Source organism: Fonsecaea nubica, assembly GCF_001646965.1.
Source record: "Fonsecaea nubica strain CBS 269.64 chromosome Unknown Scaff86, whole genome shotgun sequence".
In the NCBI taxonomy this organism is placed as follows: Eukaryota; Fungi; Ascomycota; class Eurotiomycetes; order Chaetothyriales; family Herpotrichiellaceae; genus Fonsecaea; species Fonsecaea nubica.
This window is the reverse complement of record NW_019173759.1, coordinates 104,050-121,822: the sequence shown is the minus strand read 5'-3', so window position 1 is coordinate 121,822 and position 17,773 is coordinate 104,050. Positions and strand designations below refer to the sequence as shown.

The window sequence follows — 17,773 nt, the reverse complement described above, 5'->3', positions numbered from 1 at the left end:
ATAGACTAGTGTTCATTCCTCGATATTCAACAGAGAATGCGATAGGATAAGATACACCACGTGACATTTTGGGCCACTTCCCTCCCTGAAAAACAATTGTCAAGCCAATAGAATAACCGTATGACTGCAGTCCTGGACAATCACCGTCCATGTCTATTTCCCACAGAGATGAGAGAGTCTTCGTCGATGGACGGCACCTTGTCCCTTTTTCTCTCTCTTTTGGATACTCTGTAGGTTAGTGCCCGCCCGTTGAGTTTCACAACTGCCAAAGAACAACGTGTAAATGACATAGCCAAATGTCAACATTAAGCGCTAGTGATGAGCTAAGTACTTCGGCTACCTTGGGCTGTCAGTGTTGCAGACTAGCAGACCATCGCGTGATCGGGACCGACATTAGGCCAATGGGATACAAGCAGACGTCGAGACGGGAGAGTGGACTCGGCGGTAAGTGAGTGGGGGCCCCCTCGATCATTTGGTCAAAGCCAAATCATCACCAACAGCTCAGCTCAGCAGCTTGTTTAAGGCCAAGTCTGCGGCTGATCCCAGCGATGATTGAGCTGGTCTCCTCATAAACCTGGGCGTCCCTGATTTCCTCATCATTGATTTCTTCGTACTCATCCTCGTCCTTATCCTCATCCTCATACTTGATCTCCTCGTACTCAGTTTCTGCGTCCTCAAATTTGATCTCCTCATACTCGGGTTCCTCATCCTCTATTTTGCTCTTCTTATCCTCGATGCTACTTTTTTCAGCTGCCCGACCCCTCTTTAGTTCGAGATATTCATGAAACCACATTTCATCGTCGTCAAGTACGGCGTCGTTGGGATTATTAGGATCTCGTCGCCTAAGGCCGAGAATGGGAGATCCGACCGGTTCTGGAGATGCGACCTGCACTGCTGTCCCCTCGGCGCGCTCCCCGCAACCTTCCGGATCACAATAATACTGCAGTGTCGCGTTTTGGTCGATGCGCAGGTACAATAATTTGGAGGAATCAGATCGTAAGAATGCTCGAAAATGCTCGAAAACTGTGTACGCGAAACGTGCGTAGAGGAAGTGGGTATGGAAGCCCAGGTCACGCATTCGAGGTAATTCCACTCCGTGGTGAAGGCGAGTAAGCTCAGAATCAGGATCGGCGTTCATGCAGTAGCCCACCCAGCGGCTTTTCATGGGCACAACGGTGAACATCTTCGCATCAAGCGCGGCCCGCAAGTCCCCACCCAACCGCACACTATTGTCTGGATCTTGCATCTTGTCTCGAATCTTTGTGGCAGAATACGTCCACATGTACTTGCTGAACCACCTCCTCTCGGCCATTGGAATCAGATGTGTATCTTCCATGTCGTCCTCGCATTGAGTGGCACGGCAAAGGCTGTCATCATCTTGTGCTGATGATTGATTGGAAGCCACAGTTTCATTCCACCAGTGGGGGGGACCCTTGGTTGGAAAGGCCCACTCGCTAAACGTTGGGATAACAGCGTAGTTCGAACCTATTCTGTTTAAACATGAAACAACTGATCCGGACGTCACACTTACCCCTCTTCTGTGGTGATGTCTGATAGTAATATTGTGGCGCTCTCAGAATCTTTTGTGCATGTAGAATACGATGTTCACCCTCCTTATCCAGTGAGAGATAACCGGTCCAACGATTGTCATCGATAACAGAGCACGCCGCCCAGGCCGTGGCATGATGAACGCCGCCTTCATCCAGACGAGGGAAGGTGAACATAGGATGGTCATGGTAGGGGTGCTTGATGTGGATAGGCGGTGAGGTGGGTGGACGTGACGGCGGCGGATATGGAGACCCGACTAGTCTATCGCTCTCGGAGTTGGTCATTCTGGCTCCGGTTCGACGCTATTGTGACTATCCACGCTGACGATGTGGGTTCGTTCCAGCACGCGGGCACGGCAGACACCGCATGGCACAACAGCGCAGGCACCAGAGCGCAGGCAGCGCCAAGCCCAAACCTCCCACGTGATCAAACCCCTGTCTGCCCCTCACACTGGCACCTCGCGCAAATCGCAGTTACATATTAATACCAGGAACATCAAACCACGGGACCAAAGGAGAGGCCATTCGAGAAAAATATCGCCGGAACCGACTCGCCTGAGGGTCTCTAGGTACTGGCGATCTAGAATTCATGCCATCGAGGACACCGCCTGTCCCTTGTCAGCTAAACTCGGCTCACAGCACCACCACTCCGACCGCAGCACAGCGCAGCGCAAGATGAAGCTGATTCTTTCAACCTCGTACGCATTGAGCCCGGGCCCCCCAAAACGACCTAATCCTAACGGGTGAAACCATTGCTGACATTCAACGTCAAAACTATCTAGCAATATAATGTCCGCGGGACACTCAGTCGTGCGGCGGCCACTGTTCTCGCGATCAAACATCGAACTTATCAATTCCCTCCGCGCAAATTTTGCCTCCTTCAAACATTACTCCCCCACTCAGCCCTCCACACCTAGTACGGCCGAGCACTTCATACCGCCCGCATGGACGACTCAGGAAAATGACACCCTCTATGTGCCGTCATTGCGGCCAACGCCCCTCGTTGAACCCCGCGACTCGTACGACGTTACCTGCAAATTATTCTTCCTCCCCGGTATCCCGAGTACTCGACGGTGCCGGCATACCCGAGAAGCCATCGATTTGGTCCTAAAAGAGCTGGGGATTGACAATATTGATCTGTTGATTGTTTCATACCCCGGGGTGACTTTTGACGCAGACGACGAAGAAGGTGATGAGGAAGCGGAGCAGGCTTCCGCCGACGAAAACCCCAGCGAGGCCAGCGACGAGTCCGAAGGCTTGGAAGCGCAGCTCAAGACCTGGCAGGTACTAGAATCGCTATATGACAAGGGCGTCATCTCGCAGCTGGGCGTCTCCGAGTTTAGCTCAGAGAGACTCGCGAGATTTCTACCAGAGGTCCGAGTTCGTCCCAAGGTCGATCAGATCAACGTCAAGGACTGCTGCGTCGTGCCCAAGTCGCTGATCATGTACGCGAAGGAGAACAAGATTGAGCTCTTGACACACGCAGACTGCATGGACATCTTACCGCCGGGGACGACGAGGGATTTACTAGGGCCGGGTAATGACGGCGCTGGCATTCTGGCTGCGCACCCTGATGGCGGACCCGAAGAACCCGGCTTGAAGGGCGATATTGAGCCACAATGGGTCATCAAATATACCGCTGTGGTGAAAAACCGCGGCGTCATCGAAAACAAAGGGTATTTTGCCGTCGCGCAACTGGGAAGCTGTATCGAGGAGAAGCCGGCCCAGGATGTAGTAGCATCATGAGCCCTCGAGCACTCCTCTCCCCAGGGTGATAGTTAAACATGAGCTTTGGCATGGCGTTGAAAGTAGCAACGATTTGGCGCCCTCGTTTTATCCGATCATGCTCCTTTTCCTGCCTCTCAACCTCACTTCCTCCAACCTTTTGAGGACGACGCTGGAGTCCTTGAAACTGCCCCTGTATCCTTCCTGACTCTGCAAGACCTCGGCATCGAACCATCCCTCCTGTCTCGGGTGCGTTGATCCAAAAGCCCGCTCGAGGACATAGAGATCCACGGCCCTGTCTTCGTCCTGGACTGACTGCGTCGCAAGACCAAAGTCAATGAGTACAATCTCGCCTGTCAGATCGGGCGGTTGCAGACGCGGTGCGGCTGCTTCTTGTTCAGATCGTGGACCCGGCGCTGTATTCTCTCGCTCGCCGTTGACCATCCCTTTCCGCTGCCCATTTGTGTTCTGTGTAGAAGTGTAAGGACGGATCATGATGTTGCTGCTCGTCAAATCACCGTGGACCACGCCTCCTTTGGCGTGCATCGCTCCCACGGCCCGGCCAATGCGGCGCAGCAATTTCTTCACCGCCTCTTCCTGTTGCACAGCAATCCCGATGCCGCGTCGTGATTGTTCGTCGTTTGCCTGGGCGTGGGTGGTGAGGGATTTGGACCAAGCGTCCCAGTCGCGCAGCAGGTCCTTGACGCTGCGCCCTTCGATCCACTCCATGAGGAGCCACGCGCCTTGTCCCACGGCGGAGCTCGTCTCCCTCGGTCCTCGCTGCGGATCGCTCGCCCCACGGACTTTCCGCGCAATATCCCACTCCAGGCTCAACACCGCGGGGACCTTGACTGCGCCGTCCTCATCCGCGCCGGCGACGCCGTTCAGCGCCGACAACTTGACGAGGATGCGCGCTTCGGCGAGCACCCTCTGCTTGGTCAGGCGCGCGTCGAGCGTGGGGTGTCTGTATGCCTTGCTCGGTCGGAATTTGAGGGCTGCAGGCTGCGCCTGGTGCAGGAAGTGGGTGCGGTACAGGAGGGCCTCGGCGCCCTGGGTTACCAGCGTCGGCGGTGGTTCCGTGGCGTGGAAGGGAGAAGGTAGCATGGTCCTATCTTGGTTCTGTGGTGCATGAGGGTCGGCGAGAGGTAGGGGATTTGCGGCGTCGGTGGTTGGAGCGGTGCTGGTCATGGTGGGATGTGATGCGGCTCAGCGTGATATGGAGCGGTTGTTGCGAGGGCGGTCAACGGTCGGATGGCACTGGGATGGGCATCACTGGAGATGAATCGTGGCTCACCAGTGTGATTGATGTGTCAAGAACCCCATTTCTAGCGATGAAGCGAAAATTGGTCGCGACGGAAACAATGCATGAGTCGAGTTTTTCGAACATGTGAGGCTGCGGGGAAGTTTCCCTGGGCTAATATTATATCCGCAGTGGTACAGTAGCGAGTAAAAATCTAAAAAATTAGTAATTTTACCGAGAGTATAACTACGTACTCTAAGAGTCTAATATAGCGCTATTTATATAGTAAATAGTCTATCCTGTAGTACATAAGAGTGTTATGCCACAGCCCTAAACAGGGTAAATTGGCCTATAGTAACGCTAAAGGCCTGAAGGGTAGTATCTCTAACTGCTAAAACTCGATGATGGGGCTGTCATAATACGTCCACCTTATCGCAGCTAAGTCCATCATCATGTTAAAGGGAGGCCTTGTCAGTTAAATTGATTAGGTGCAGGATACTTTCTACACTAAAGGTACGCAGGGGATGTGGTGGGTAGCTTCGCGCATATTGACCTGATAGATAATGCAAGACTTCATTTACCCTACGAAGCCTGGCTCTCTTGAGGGCAATATCCGGCATGCAATGTTAATCGAAGCACTGAATGAATGATGGACAGCCGTAAGTCGGAAGCTATCATTCATTCCTGTGTAATTAACCGTAGTCAACTAATATTGAACACGCTATTCTGTGGTCTAGCCTTCCTCGCTCATTGACAACGAGCTACTTTGAAAGAATGATCGGCTCCGGTCAGCTTTCTCCTCCGCATGTTTCTTTGCCCGAACCATGTCTCTCTCGTCGTCGGTGTTGAGTTCCTCTTCCGGTGCTGGGGCACGAGATACAAGTTTGCGGCGAGGCCGTGGCTTGACATCAATCTTGGCCTCCGCTTGGTTGAGGAAGGTGCAGAGAGTGGCGCATGAAATAAAAACTGACCCCTCCAAGTTCTCGAACGTCTCGCAAAGCTCGACACTCACAAAGTCCCGTAGGTTGACACGTAGTCCAGCACGTGGATCAAGATTTGGCTCACCGTTGTCCTCTCGAAATACCTGTGTCTCACTCGCAGTGATCCAGGCCTCCTCGCCATCTTGTGGCACCGCATGTGGACGCCAGACCGAAACTGAGGCCTTGTTTTTCTTATACTGGATATCGAAGGCGAGCAAGACACGAACGTCCAGATTCGAGTCCAGGATGTAGGCGTCCGCCAGGTGTGGCAATCTTTTGCCATCTTGTGAATATGCGGCCTCCGTCACTACGCCAGGGAAGGGTTTGACCTATGGCGAAATGAACCATCCGGATCGTGTACCCCAAATCCTTTTCTCGTAGGATTGAAGGTGGTTGAGCCAATGAATTCAATCTCCTGGGCAAAACTTGAAGAGGGTCCCTCGAGGTTCCCAATTGGTGTCGAATTTCATCATGAAGCCTCACAAGGAAGCATTCATGGATGGGCGTGGGTCGGCGGATAATGAAGAGGCGTTCCGAAGGAAAGAAGTCGCGCCTGTATCTTCGGTAAGTACTTTGTTGTGGAATGAAAGAGTTACCTACGAGATCTTGGCCTGGAAGAATAGGTTTTCAGAGAGCTTTTCCTCCAATTCTTGATGTTCGAGTTCACTAATGTAGAATTTCAGTAAGCCGCCCCCGGGCACGAATTGGCCTCTCTCGTATCGGTCAATCGCTTCTAAGATCGGGATAATCGATTCTTTCTCGCCGATTGAGGGAGGGGCTAGCAAAGAGTCGCGGCAGCTTGCGGCGGCGGAGCAACGTCACAATGAGGATCTCCTTGATCCATGACTGCGCACCGAATGCCACACACAGTCGTTGGAGAGAGCCATGGGAAAATGGAACGAGGGACGTGACGCCCACAAGTGACATCACGCGCCAAGAAAAACGCGCCAAGCCACCAAGCCAGACACGCTAAGTAGAGCATCACGTGTGCATCCATTTCATGTGCGGCGGCATTCGGACATCATATTATACTTTATACTTCCCCAGACTTCGAGACCAAGTCCCCCTTAGAGCGATTCGAGAGTACTTCTAGCTCGGAGCTAGAGATGGCAAATCTGCGCTACCCTGTGATACTTGCGGGACAACCACGGTCATCAATCCTCCTCAGCCTGTTGCTTCCATCAAAGCACAAAGCTTGCGTCTGAATGTATCATGCTCCCATCTCCCGCTTGTATCTGTTCGAAAAGGCGACCCCGGTGCCAGTTCTGCTGGTATACCGAATTGGATGGCTATCCCCGTAAGTCAGGATCCGCCCCTGCGAAATGTCTACTCTCTCACCTATTGAAGTCAAGAGGCGACCGATCAAGCCAACAACCTGCTTGCTATGTTTTCAGACACCGAGGAGTGCTTCCGTCACATTTCATAAACACTGCATCGCTGCAGTGACCGAGGCTCTTTCGTCGGCTTCGAGAGATGACCCCGACTACAACCAGGAGCCAATCTTGGAATCTGCACTCGCTTCTCGGCCAATAATACATCCACAGAGGCATACCGTCCAGCTCCTTGCGAAGAATCTCTTCGAGGAGCCCGTTTCTACGTTCATTCATACCCGTTGTGATCTCAAACGGCTCAAATCCCTGCCTTTCAATGTTCTGAGCATCATCTGCACATATCTGGATCCTTTCCCCGAGCTCATGTCCATCATCCAAACGCTGCCTCTTTTGGCACGATACATGGAATGCGACAAGCCTTCCTGGTCTACACTCACCGATTTGAAACCGGGTATGACACTCTTTATGACTTTCGACAAAGCACGCGGAATCGAGTACTTGACCAACCTTAGTAAGACCAACGAAAACCTCAATCAGAGTCGGGTACTTGTCTTGGGAGATGAAATAGTTGTGTGCCGCGACCACTTTGGAATTCAGAGCTTGTCTTGCGGAGAAGGCCCTCCTAAGCGTGACGAGTCAAGGAACTCCTTCTATTCTACTATACCATTAAGGAAAGTTGGTGTTAGTTCATCTCACCTCCGGCTCTTCAAGGATGTAAGTTTCTATTGTCTCGCTGTATGCCTACTCTAACCTTGATCTGTCCGCTCCTAGGGTGTTATTGTGCGGTTCCTTGCCCCTACCGCGGTCGATAACATCCGGGCGGTTGAATGGAACGTGCCATCCCTCCCTACTAGCACCATCCGATTCTCAAAAAATGTGCGCACGTCGCAGCTTGATCCTCTTGCCCGCTTCGAATATCACAGTCTTGTCAATATAAGAGGGATATCTGCCGTTGTTCGTAACAGCCGGACAATCGACCTTTTCTGCCACCAGAAGACCCCCGGTGTCGATTTCGCACTATTCGCTCGCCGTTTCGAAGACGTATTTCCCGGCCATAGGCTACTCTTTCTCTATTTCCCGGTAGCGAAAGAGGAGAACGTTCAGATTGTTTGTCTCCGCCGTCTGACTCTGTTCAAGTCTCCGCTGGACATGCCGGTATTGCAGGTGAGCCTCCCCTGACTCCCTGTTCCTTTCTCGTTTCCTTTTCTTCTCAGCCAGCGTCAGGAGTCCGGGAACTAAATTACTCAAGGTCGCAACGGATAGAGGCAGAAGCTATACTTTTGGCCCTCGACCCAAGAACCAGAATCTCTTCGTGTTTGAAGCTGTCTCGGCCGAAAGTCGAGGGCGGATTGAGGGTTTCTTCCATCAGTCTGTCGGCGAGCATGCCGCTAGTTTCACCGAAGCAGGTGTAGCAATATCAGGTGAATGCAAGCAGGACTCCACACCGGTCTGTATTCCACATGGTTCCTATTCACACCCTCGAATCGGCAGTCCTGATCAAGACTGGTGCCTCAATGTGGCGCCTGTGACATCTTCCACGACAATGCAGGTGTGCAGGAACGACGCAGCCGACCTTCCGTGCCTCGGCGCCCTTCTGTACACCGGTGACACCGTGGAGAGCTTAGGTCAGGTACGATTCGACAGGTGCTTGTCTCAGCCGGTCCCTGTCCAGCACTGTCTGTTTCGCAATCATGTTCGTGATAGGCACCGATATGTCTACATCCGTCATGTGCTGGCGCATGAAGAGGACGAGGCATGTGACGGCTGGGAGACGTTCCCCACGGAAGGTGAGGTGGCGTGGTGGTGTGGGCCTAACGGGAATGAAATACAGCTATGCAGGGAATGAGTGGCACTGGAGAGGTGACTGGACGCAACTATATCGATTCAGCTTGCTGGACGCTATCCTCAGCCTCCACAAACGCTCCAGACAGGTCATCATCTTCCACGTTCCCCCCCTCCAGGTTCGGCGTCTACAGCCCCGACTGTTCTCTCGGCCATCGCTCTTTCACCATCACATCCCAGTGTCTCAAATTCCAAAATCTCTGGACTTGCTCCAACGCGATCAAGAGTGCTGTTGGCCACTCTTCACCGTCTACACGCCATGTTGTGGGAATGTTGAGGATGGATTGGTTACATGGCTTTAAAGCGCCTTGCCTGGTTACACAACTTACGACGCCTGAGTGGGGTTTGAACGGCCGAAAGCAGCAAGTTTTTGGTCGACGAATTTGGAGGCATTCGGAGTCCAGGGTGAGGCAGAATTCCTCTGGAACTGGAAGCGTTGCTCTTTGGGCGGGATTGATGTCCTTCGACGTTCGACACATTGTGTACGGAGGAGGGTTGTAATGTCGGCAGCGGGGTCTTCCGACAGCTTCTTCGTTATCCTTCGGAGGACCTGTACGTTGAACTGGACGCCGCGGTGAGTGGGCTCCCGACTTTTGGAGCCGCTTGCTGCTGTATCGGTACCATTATTGCCGATCGCACGATGCCGTGTGCCTCGAACCATCAGCAAGTTCCATGAAATGGAATACCTTGCGACCTATGAGGTTATTCACTGAACGAACCGACATCTGCGGGCACTTTGAGTCCGATTCCAGAAGTAAATCCAGGTTCGATAGCGACCACGGTGAGCTCAAGTTCTCCGTGATGTCTGGGTGTGCGAAACAGGTCTGTGCCTGCGACGTAAGCAATTTTCCGAGATCTGGCACCCTGGTCTGGGTGAGGTGAGCACAAGGCACCAACACCGCCGTCCCGAGCTGGGGATGAGGCACGAGGGCAAATGTGACCCACAGTAATCAATGCGACGGGGCGTCTTCACAGGGCTGCGGAGTTATAGCTCAGCCTTGCTGACAAGGCTGAGTCAAGACTGGGATAAAACGGCGAGATGGGCTAGTCCGGAAACGGAAGCGGACTGTGGAAAGGTTACGATTCATCTGCGCTCTCCCTCGTCCCCCCTGGTGTACGTCATGCCATCAAAGCACTACAAGAGATGAAGGGCAGTACCGAGTACGATGTTTATGATCTCGGAGTACACCGGCAACAGATTGCGGAGGAAAAGGACAAGGCTTTGCAAGAGGTTTACTCGATGTTTCTTTAAAACGGCATGAAATCAGTCCGTAAGAGGGATCGCGCGGCACATGGCTTGGCACAAAATTCTGGGCTCCCGCCCGCAGTTTGTGAGTTGCCCGCACATGCGATCAAGCCCGCCATCGAGTCACAACTCTTACTTTCTTCTTTCGTTACTCACAAAGAGGTCTCACATCCATCCCTCATCATCGAAGCTATCCTATCAGCATTCGGGAACAGGGCTCCTCCGCGCCTACACCGTCAAAATGTCGGACCCCAGCTCGCTGACGAATTGTCGCTTCTACGAGGAAAAATATCCGGAAATCGATAGTTTTGTCATGGTGAACGTCAAACAGGTAGGTCCCAGTGTCCCAAGTCCGCCGGCGGTTCTAACACAGTGGCTTGAACAGATTGCAGAGATGGGCGCCTACGTCAAACTCCTAGAATATGACAACATCGACGGCATGATTCTCCTCTCCGAACTCTCTCGAAGACGTATCCGATCCATACAGAAACTCATCCGCATCGGTCGCAACGAAGTCGTGGTGGTCCTCCGAGTAGACAAGGAAAAAGGCTACATTGATCTGTCAAAACGAAGAGTCTCGGCCGAGGACATTGTGCGTTGTGAGGAACGGTACAACAAGAGCAAGTCGGTCCACTCCATCATGCGGCACGTTGCGGAGAAGACGAAGACACCCATTCTGAAGTTGTACGAGTGCATCGGTTGGCCGCTCAACCGGAAATATGGCCACGCCAATGATGCCTTCAAACTCTCCATCACAAACCCGGACGTGTGGAATGACGTGACATTCCCCAACGAGGTTGTCAAGGAGGAATTGATGACATACATCAGCAAGAAACTGACACCGCATCCGACAAAAGTGCGGGCCGACGTGGAGGTGACGTGTTTCAAGTACGACGGCATCGATGCTGTGAAGGCGGCACTGAGGCAGGCTGAGGCAAGAAATTCTGCGGAAACACAGGTCAAGGTCAAGCTGGTGTCTCCCCCACACTACGTCCTCACCAGTCAGTGTTTGGACAAGGGCATGGGTATTCAGTTGCTCGAGCAGGCAATCAAGGACATTGACGACAATATCAAGGAAGCAGGGGGTGCGTGTGTGATCAAGATGGCCCCCAAGGCCGTGACGGAACATGACGATGCGGAATTGCAAGCGCTGATGGACAAGAGGGCACGGGAGAACGAGGAGGTCAGCGGTGATGAGGACGTGAGTGAGAGTGACGAAGGACCGGAGGTTGCATAAAGCGCCACAGGTTGCCTGCGGAGTCAAAAGACTGGTATGGGTTCCGTTTGGAGACAAATCATATCCTGAAGGACTCCCGCAGGTCGCTGTTGAGCAGATGAATGCCAGGGTTGAAGCGGAGGCGTCACATCAACCCACGCTTTGCTGCGGCAACTCATCGCTTCCCTATCAACGCTATGATTGGCGGTGATCTGTCTTCCGGGGTTCGCGAGTCCGTCGACATGTTCTTGGGTGACATTCTGTCATTTTCCCAAACAACAATCTCGAATCACGAGTGCCTCTCTGTCTGCGCGATCCGTCGCTTCACACGAGGCTGATGTTGTAGCCCGCGACAGCACCGACTCAGTTTAATGACCCAAAAATTCGCATTTTGCAGAACTGGTTGAGGGAGTTTTCCAGTCCGATTTATGTTTTGTGTTTAGGTTTCAAATAAACGGCCTTGATAAGATGATTTTGTTATCTTGCATGTAGCCACCAAAGGTTGTCTGCAAAGAATACTAGAAGTGATGATATTTCGATCAGAAAATAACCCCCCTTTTCATCCTTGAAGATGGCAAGGATTCACCAAGCAAAAAAGAAAATGAACCCGGCCGGATTTGAACCGACAACCTTTCGATCTGGAGTCGAACGCGCTACCGTTGCTGAATGAGAATTAGCCTGTATGTCACTTTTGGAGAAGTAGAGAGTGAAGCTCACCGCCACAGGTCCAGGCGTTTAAGACACATATTCAGAGGCAAATTTGAGCTTCGAAAAATATCTATCTAAGATAGAGGTGAGTGGCGGGCTGGCCAACCCTAACCGGCATAGGTTTAGTTCAGTCACATGTTGATGACGTGCGCCTGGTCTAGTGCCTCGCCTCGGCCACAGAAGGACTCCTCCCACGGAACACGTAGACTTGATCGTACAATTCTGTCAATTATTCTCGAGTCCTACATGTAATTTATGACTTCCTTTTGCCCTACCGGTAGGACCGACTCAGCCATGAAGGAGGACCGCGTGATAAAGACAAGAAGTCACAAGACGCAACTCCCCGCCAGGATCTGGTGTGAGAGTGTTCTCCCTTTGTCCGCCAAGCGTTGAGTCGTAGTAGGATGGACTTCAGATAGAATAATCACATTACAGTCAGTCGCCAATCATCAGTGCCCTAGGACTTCTCAACTTTCGCCACCAGTCCCATCCATCCTCCGAGAGCTCAGGCAAACCATCGGACCATATCTGACGAAGATTCCCGCTCGTCGTCCAGCCAAGGATACTCATGGACCAACTTCCTCGAGCCGTCGGCTGCATACTCAAATCTGCTGAGCTCGAGAGCCGGCCGCTGCTTTCCGGTGCCTGTTTCACGGCCCACGACGCTGACGAACGCGAAGCGACGCGCTTCGGGTGGCAGCACGGAAGCCGGGTGTGGTTGCGGCGAATCCTCTGTGCAGGAGACGAGGTTTTCACTCTCCTCTATCGAAATCACTTTGGCGACCACACGGTCAGGCGCGACGAATGCCCACGAGTCTTCTTGCTTTGGGGCCTGGCGTATCAGCCGTAGCGCCGCTCGTCTCAGTGACGGATCTCGGCACTTGGTCGCACAGAAGTACAACGGTGGAATGAGCCCAGGCTCCAAGCTCAACAACAGCGAGTGAACCTTCGCGGAATCTGCGGCCTGTCGGAGGCAACACGCGGCGTGCTCGACGATTTCGGCAAAGTGGTCCATGTATTCGTCAAAGGCCGTCTGATGAGGGCTGAGGCATGCTGCTACAGATATGTAGCAGACTGCCCAATACGTCAGCAGATACGAGTGTATCAGGTCGCTCTCCAATTCCAGTGTTGTCTGGCTCCTTTGAGCAATAAAAGAGGACTTCCACTGCTGCAGGTCATCCAACAACGACAGTCGCTGGGACAGGAAAAACATCTTCTGCGGCTCCCTCTCTTCAACATGAGGCAAAAAATCCGCATGTCTGATGACTTCGTAAGACTGGTTCATCAGGCGATCAAATTGGACTCTTGCCTCGAGCAAAGAAGACGTAGATGACGTTGTCTTGGAGATCTCGCTAGCGCTGTTACTGGCACCCTGGGATAGATCGCTTCCCAGGGTAGCAATCACAATGGCCTTTTTCAACACGTACGATGCGACCAGTTGGTGAACAGTTTGGCTTGCGGGCGAGCTGGGTCGGGTATCGAGTAGCCTGAGATTGTCGGTAAGGATTCTAGAGCACCGTTTCATCAGGTTGTTTGCAATCTCGACGTTACGATGATGATATTCCACAGACGCGAATAGGATGTAGCTCAACGCGACAACAGAGTCATCGAGATGCCCACGCTCGGCCAGTCGTCGGACGCTCACAATCGCTTTGTGATAGTGTCTCAATGCTTGCAAATGCTTTCCATTGGTGATGTTTGTCAAAGCCGCGGGGTCGGAGGCGGAAATAGGCGACACGTATGGAACGTGCTCAGCCAAGGAGCTGAGGCACACAACAGTGTCCCAGACAAAGCCATATGTCTGGGCAAGCTGGGGGATATGCTGTTGCCAAAAGGTAGCCTCCACTGTTCCCGCAAATGCAGGAGCTGCGCCATACATGAAGTAGTGCCACGCACGTCGTTCGTCCTCCGCGTGGTGAGGAGCGAGAAGAGAAACCATCTGCTGTGGACTGGGACTGCTCGACTGGCTGACCGGTCTATTCTGAACGAACCGAATCTCTCGAACAACGGGGCCTTCGCATTTGCGGCCCGTTTGGGTGCACCTCCGACAAAATGGAATCGTCTCGTCACATTTTACCCTCCGTACCTTGCAGGTCAAGCAGCCGTTTTTGGACTTCTCGTGGCCAGCGCGTCGTCGATGCATGTCGCTGCTAGTTTGGACTTTTCATTGGCTGAGAAAGCAGTCCTGCATGAGCCCGACTGATCCAACATAGTGGGTGTTGCCAGACCGATTAAACGGCGGATGAAAGCAGGGGCGTCTAAACATACCAACCCATTCCCGGTTTCAGGCCTCAGTGGCTTCTCTCAGACAGGGCGTCCCAGGTAGTCCGAGAGTCATTCATTCCAATCTCCAAATGTAACCAGTACATGACTTGATCTCAGCAGAGAAAGAATGAGATGAGAAACGTGGTAGAAGCAGGAATTATCACTTGTATCCACAGCCCTATAGAATCCCCATCCATGATTGGCCAGCTCGTTTACTCGAGCGCTTTTGGATTAGTCTCTTAGTAAGTCGGACAAGTTGCCTATCTCAGTCCCACAGGGCAAGTAAAGCCGACCTGCACACGCCGCAAGCTGGGTGCGGCACTCCGGACTGAGTGACGAGGTGTTTGAGCACACACGAATGACGGCGATATCTATCACTCTTCCTATCCGATGCTCTCAGACACCCTCTCAGCTGGCTGGCCAACACATGTGGCGGGTATTGAGAGCCTGGAGACCTCGCCGCCTTTCAGCTGTGCCAGGGTTGCAAACCGGTTTTCCTCGTCTGCGGGTGCGGGGGAGCTTCGGACAAAATGTGTCAATGAGAGGCTGGCAAAACCCAAAGTTTGACCTTCAACGACCACAACCCAGCTGAGGTCGCTCCTCGTCGTAGCGCACCGTCGATTGCCTACTTTCTTCTTCTTCTCTTCTACCTTTTCTCTTGTGTTCCAGAGGACGAGAGCTCGACAGTTACAGACCGACCAACAAGTAACGCCAAGCAATCCCCTCGAACGCGCCATAGCATCCCAACACATCATGGTCAAATGGGGGACGCTTCTCTTCGGAGCTCGCGAAAGGAGATCGCCATATCACCACGGTGAGACGAGGAGATGTAAGTTGGGCTCCAACCCTGTGTCACGACCGGAAACTGATCTGGCGCAGTGCTTCCCGCCAACAGCTCCGACCTGCCCCCCTCAGGCTTGCCGGCCAAAGAAGTCACCAAAGTCGCCCTCCGATTGAAGTACCAGATCGAGGCAGTTATTCCTATCGAGCTTCCTGAAGAGAAAATTGTCGCTGCCAACAGCCCCGTTATAACTCCGAAGGTGGTGCAGACAGCCAAAGAAGCGGGCGGGACTGAGTACGCTGCATGTGTGGTGTACTGCCTGCTTGTGTGCAAGAGATGGTTCACTAGACAAGCCAATCTGGAGCTCTGGGATGCAGACCTGCACCATGTCCGTGCTGTGGCTTGTGAGATGATCGCCAAACGCATCATCGAGAATGAGGAGGACCAAGAATACCTGATGCAAGAGATTCTCCTGAAGCGCTACTCGGTCATCCGCAAGGACGAGGAGACACCCCCAGCAAATGTCATTGAGAGGGCAGTCGACCTGCACTGCCTGATCGTCATTGGTTCTTCTGGCTACCAAAAGTGCATCAAGTACCTCTGGAGGGGCTGGATTCATCAAGACGACAAAGACCCGGGCAGATTTGTTTTCTACAACGACCGCGACAACACAAATTATTGGGTCCATCTGAACCCCGACCGTATGCGCACGCCCTTGTATCAGAACGCCCTTCAGATCACCATCTCGGTCCTCTATCTTGCCTTGTATACTGGGGCGGTCAATACCGTGAATGAAGATGGCGACCTTGACATCGTCGAGGGTATTCTCTACATGATGACATTAGGCTTCATCTGCGACGAAATCGGCAAATTTTGGAAAGTCGGCATTTGGTATTTCGGTTTTTGGAACGCCTTCAACAATTGCCTCTACGCTCTGCTCACAGCCTCGTTCATTATCCGCATGATCGCTCTCGGCCACTCCTCCGACGAGCATGACGACAAGCGGCGCGAACTCAACAGATTAGGTTACCACATATTCTGTGTCGCTGCCCCCATGTTCTGGGCCCGTCTCCTCCTGTATCTGGACACGTTCCGCTTCTTCGGCGCAATGCTGGTCGTTTTGAAAGTCATGATGCGTGAATCCCTCATCTTCTTTGCCCTTCTCCTGGTCGTTTGCGTGGGTTTTCTCCAGGCCTTTATTGGTCTGAACCAAGTCGAGGGAAACAGCAGTATCACCAGCTTCGTCATCACCGCCATGGCCAATTCGGTCATGCAGTCGCCTGATTTCGAAGGCTTTGACAACTATGCCCATCCCTTCGGCCTTATTCTATATTACATCTTCACATTTGTCGTCATGGTTATCCTGCTCAATATCCTCATCGCATTATACAACAGTGCGTACGAAGACATCACCGAAAATGCGATCGATGAGTACATGGCCATGTTTGCACAAAAGACACTGCAATTCGTACGTGCGCCCGACGAGAATGTCTTCATTGCGCCGTTCAACTTGATCGAGTTGCTCTTCTTGATCATCCCTTTTGAATGGTGGATGGATCCGCATCGCTATGAGCGACTGAACAACTATGTCATGGGCGTCATCTATTCGCCTCTGTTACTCATCACCGCTGCTCTGGAGTCTCTGGATGCCCGCACAGTGCAAAGCAACAGGAGTCGAGGAGAAGAAGATGACGACACGGTGGAAGAGTGGGAGGAAATGCCGCACGACCTGAACTTTGGAATGGAGGGGTGGGACACAAAGGTTCACTCCACAAGACCGGTGGTCGAGGTTGACGCCGATGTCGTCGAGATAAGACAGCTGAAGGAGCAGGTTGATGAACTGCAGCGGATGGTGAGGGCGTTGAGTGTCGCAAAGGACGAACGCTGAACGCTGAACCCCAGTGTGTGCACGATGGTGAGGGCCTGACGGAGTTGGGAAGTTGATCCGTGGTGCGCTTTGGTACCAGATTTTTGACCCAGCTATTCATGAAGCTTTTAATGTCTATACATCTCGAGCCTGCTATTTACTGCGACCAATCCTCCTTGTGACTGCCCAGATATCGAAGAGAATGCGATGTCGTGCCGGGATGGTAGCCAAGATGGCAAATCCGCCCAGACTGAAGGCCATCTCATCTGCCGACTTTCGCTGGCGGAGTGCCCGCTAGCCACCGCCTTACCGCTCGCTTCCTTGAGGGAAACGGGTCACGTGCAGGCAGGATATCATCACAGATTTTTATCCCCTCCCCCCAAAAAAAGATCGAGATCCGCAATACATCCGTCAAATATACGTGTATGGTGGTGGGTGTCTCCTTTGTTTGAGTTTTTGACGTATCGTCTTTCTTAGTAGTGGGAGAGGGGGTTTCTTGTCTCTTTAGTAGTTACGAGGCTGCGAGGCTGAACGGGTGACCCCCGCGCCGCAAAGTCCACACAGACAGACAGACAGACAGACAGATGAACAAACAAACCCAACCCAACCCAGGCTGCACCTACTCTACTGATTGACTGGTAGCGGCCTGTCGCCCTGCTCGTGAACTCGCCGACAAGACAAGACGAAACCTGTATCTTACTTACTGATCTATACGAGTGTCCTCTGCACCAAATCTCTTCCAATCTCACCCTTGTTCCGCCTCACCTCCTCACCCTCCTCCCGTCCTCCCCTGGCCTTTTCACCGAGCAAAGACCAAGCAAGCTGGGCCTACTGGCACCTACATAACTTGAAGTACACCACTACGACACTCGATGTGGGAAAGAAGAGTGACACTGTCGGGGATCCTGGGATGATTTGTCCACTGCGAGCCACCAGGGAAAGTTCTTGTATATCTAGATGACGGTGCTCATGCACGCTATAGGATCGTCACACTAGTCTCACCCAGAACACTTTCTTTCTAAAAG

General features: G+C 52.7%; 9 protein-coding genes across 9 annotated transcripts; 4 read left to right on the top strand and 5 right to left on the bottom strand.

The window, feature by feature from the left end:
• Positions 1-490: 490 nt before the first annotated feature.
• AYO20_09413 (hypothetical protein) lies at positions 491-1,832 on the bottom strand (the record flags this gene model as incomplete). Its single annotated transcript, XM_022647683.1, has 2 exons — positions 491-1,485; positions 1,532-1,832. The coding sequence occupies 2 exons, from the start codon at positions 1,830-1,832 to the stop codon at positions 491-493; spliced, it is 1,296 nt and encodes a 431-aa protein (XP_022496379.1).
• A 504-nt stretch (positions 1,833-2,336) lies between these two features.
• On the top strand, positions 2,337-3,293 carry AYO20_09412 (hypothetical protein; the record flags this gene model as incomplete). The annotated part of the gene is made up of 1 exon (XM_022647682.1): positions 2,337-3,293. The coding sequence occupies one exon, from the start codon at positions 2,337-2,339 to the stop codon at positions 3,291-3,293; it is 957 nt and encodes a 318-aa protein (XP_022496378.1).
• Positions 3,294-3,380: 87 nt separating this feature from the next.
• Positions 3,381-4,460, bottom strand: AYO20_09411 (hypothetical protein; the record flags this gene model as incomplete). The annotated part of the gene is made up of 1 exon (XM_022647681.1): positions 3,381-4,460. One exon carries the CDS (start codon positions 4,458-4,460, stop codon positions 3,381-3,383), a length of 1,080 nt encoding a protein of 359 aa, XP_022496377.1.
• Positions 4,461-5,245: 785 nt separating this feature from the next.
• Positions 5,246-6,379, bottom strand: AYO20_09410 (hypothetical protein; the record flags this gene model as incomplete). The annotated part of the gene is made up of 4 exons (XM_022647680.1): positions 5,246-5,821; positions 5,976-6,045; positions 6,093-6,270; positions 6,361-6,379. The coding sequence occupies 4 exons, from the start codon at positions 6,377-6,379 to the stop codon at positions 5,246-5,248; spliced, it is 843 nt and encodes a 280-aa protein (XP_022496376.1).
• Positions 6,380-6,814: 435 nt separating this feature from the next.
• AYO20_09409 (hypothetical protein) lies at positions 6,815-8,967 on the top strand (the record flags this gene model as incomplete). Its single annotated transcript, XM_022647679.1, has 4 exons — positions 6,815-7,537; positions 7,595-7,987; positions 8,073-8,610; positions 8,663-8,967. 4 exons carry the CDS (start codon positions 6,815-6,817, stop codon positions 8,965-8,967), a joined length of 1,959 nt encoding a protein of 652 aa, XP_022496375.1.
• Positions 8,968-8,990: 23 nt separating this feature from the next.
• AYO20_09408 (hypothetical protein) lies at positions 8,991-9,390 on the bottom strand (the record flags this gene model as incomplete). The annotated part of the gene is made up of 2 exons (XM_022647678.1): positions 8,991-9,274; positions 9,324-9,390. The coding sequence occupies 2 exons, from the start codon at positions 9,388-9,390 to the stop codon at positions 8,991-8,993; spliced, it is 351 nt and encodes a 116-aa protein (XP_022496374.1).
• Positions 9,391-10,152: 762 nt separating this feature from the next.
• Positions 10,153-11,148, top strand: AYO20_09407 (hypothetical protein; the record flags this gene model as incomplete). Its single annotated transcript, XM_022647677.1, has 1 exon — positions 10,153-11,148. The coding sequence occupies one exon, from the start codon at positions 10,153-10,155 to the stop codon at positions 11,146-11,148; it is 996 nt and encodes a 331-aa protein (XP_022496373.1).
• Positions 11,149-12,340: 1,192 nt separating this feature from the next.
• AYO20_09406 (hypothetical protein) lies at positions 12,341-13,774 on the bottom strand (the record flags this gene model as incomplete). The annotated part of the gene is made up of 1 exon (XM_022647676.1): positions 12,341-13,774. The coding sequence occupies one exon, from the start codon at positions 13,772-13,774 to the stop codon at positions 12,341-12,343; it is 1,434 nt and encodes a 477-aa protein (XP_022496372.1).
• A 1,079-nt stretch (positions 13,775-14,853) lies between these two features.
• AYO20_09405 (hypothetical protein) lies at positions 14,854-16,769 on the top strand (the record flags this gene model as incomplete). Its single annotated transcript, XM_022647675.1, has 2 exons — positions 14,854-14,929; positions 14,980-16,769. 2 exons carry the CDS (start codon positions 14,854-14,856, stop codon positions 16,767-16,769), a joined length of 1,866 nt encoding a protein of 621 aa, XP_022496371.1.
• Between the last annotated feature and the right edge of the window lie 1,004 nt (positions 16,770-17,773).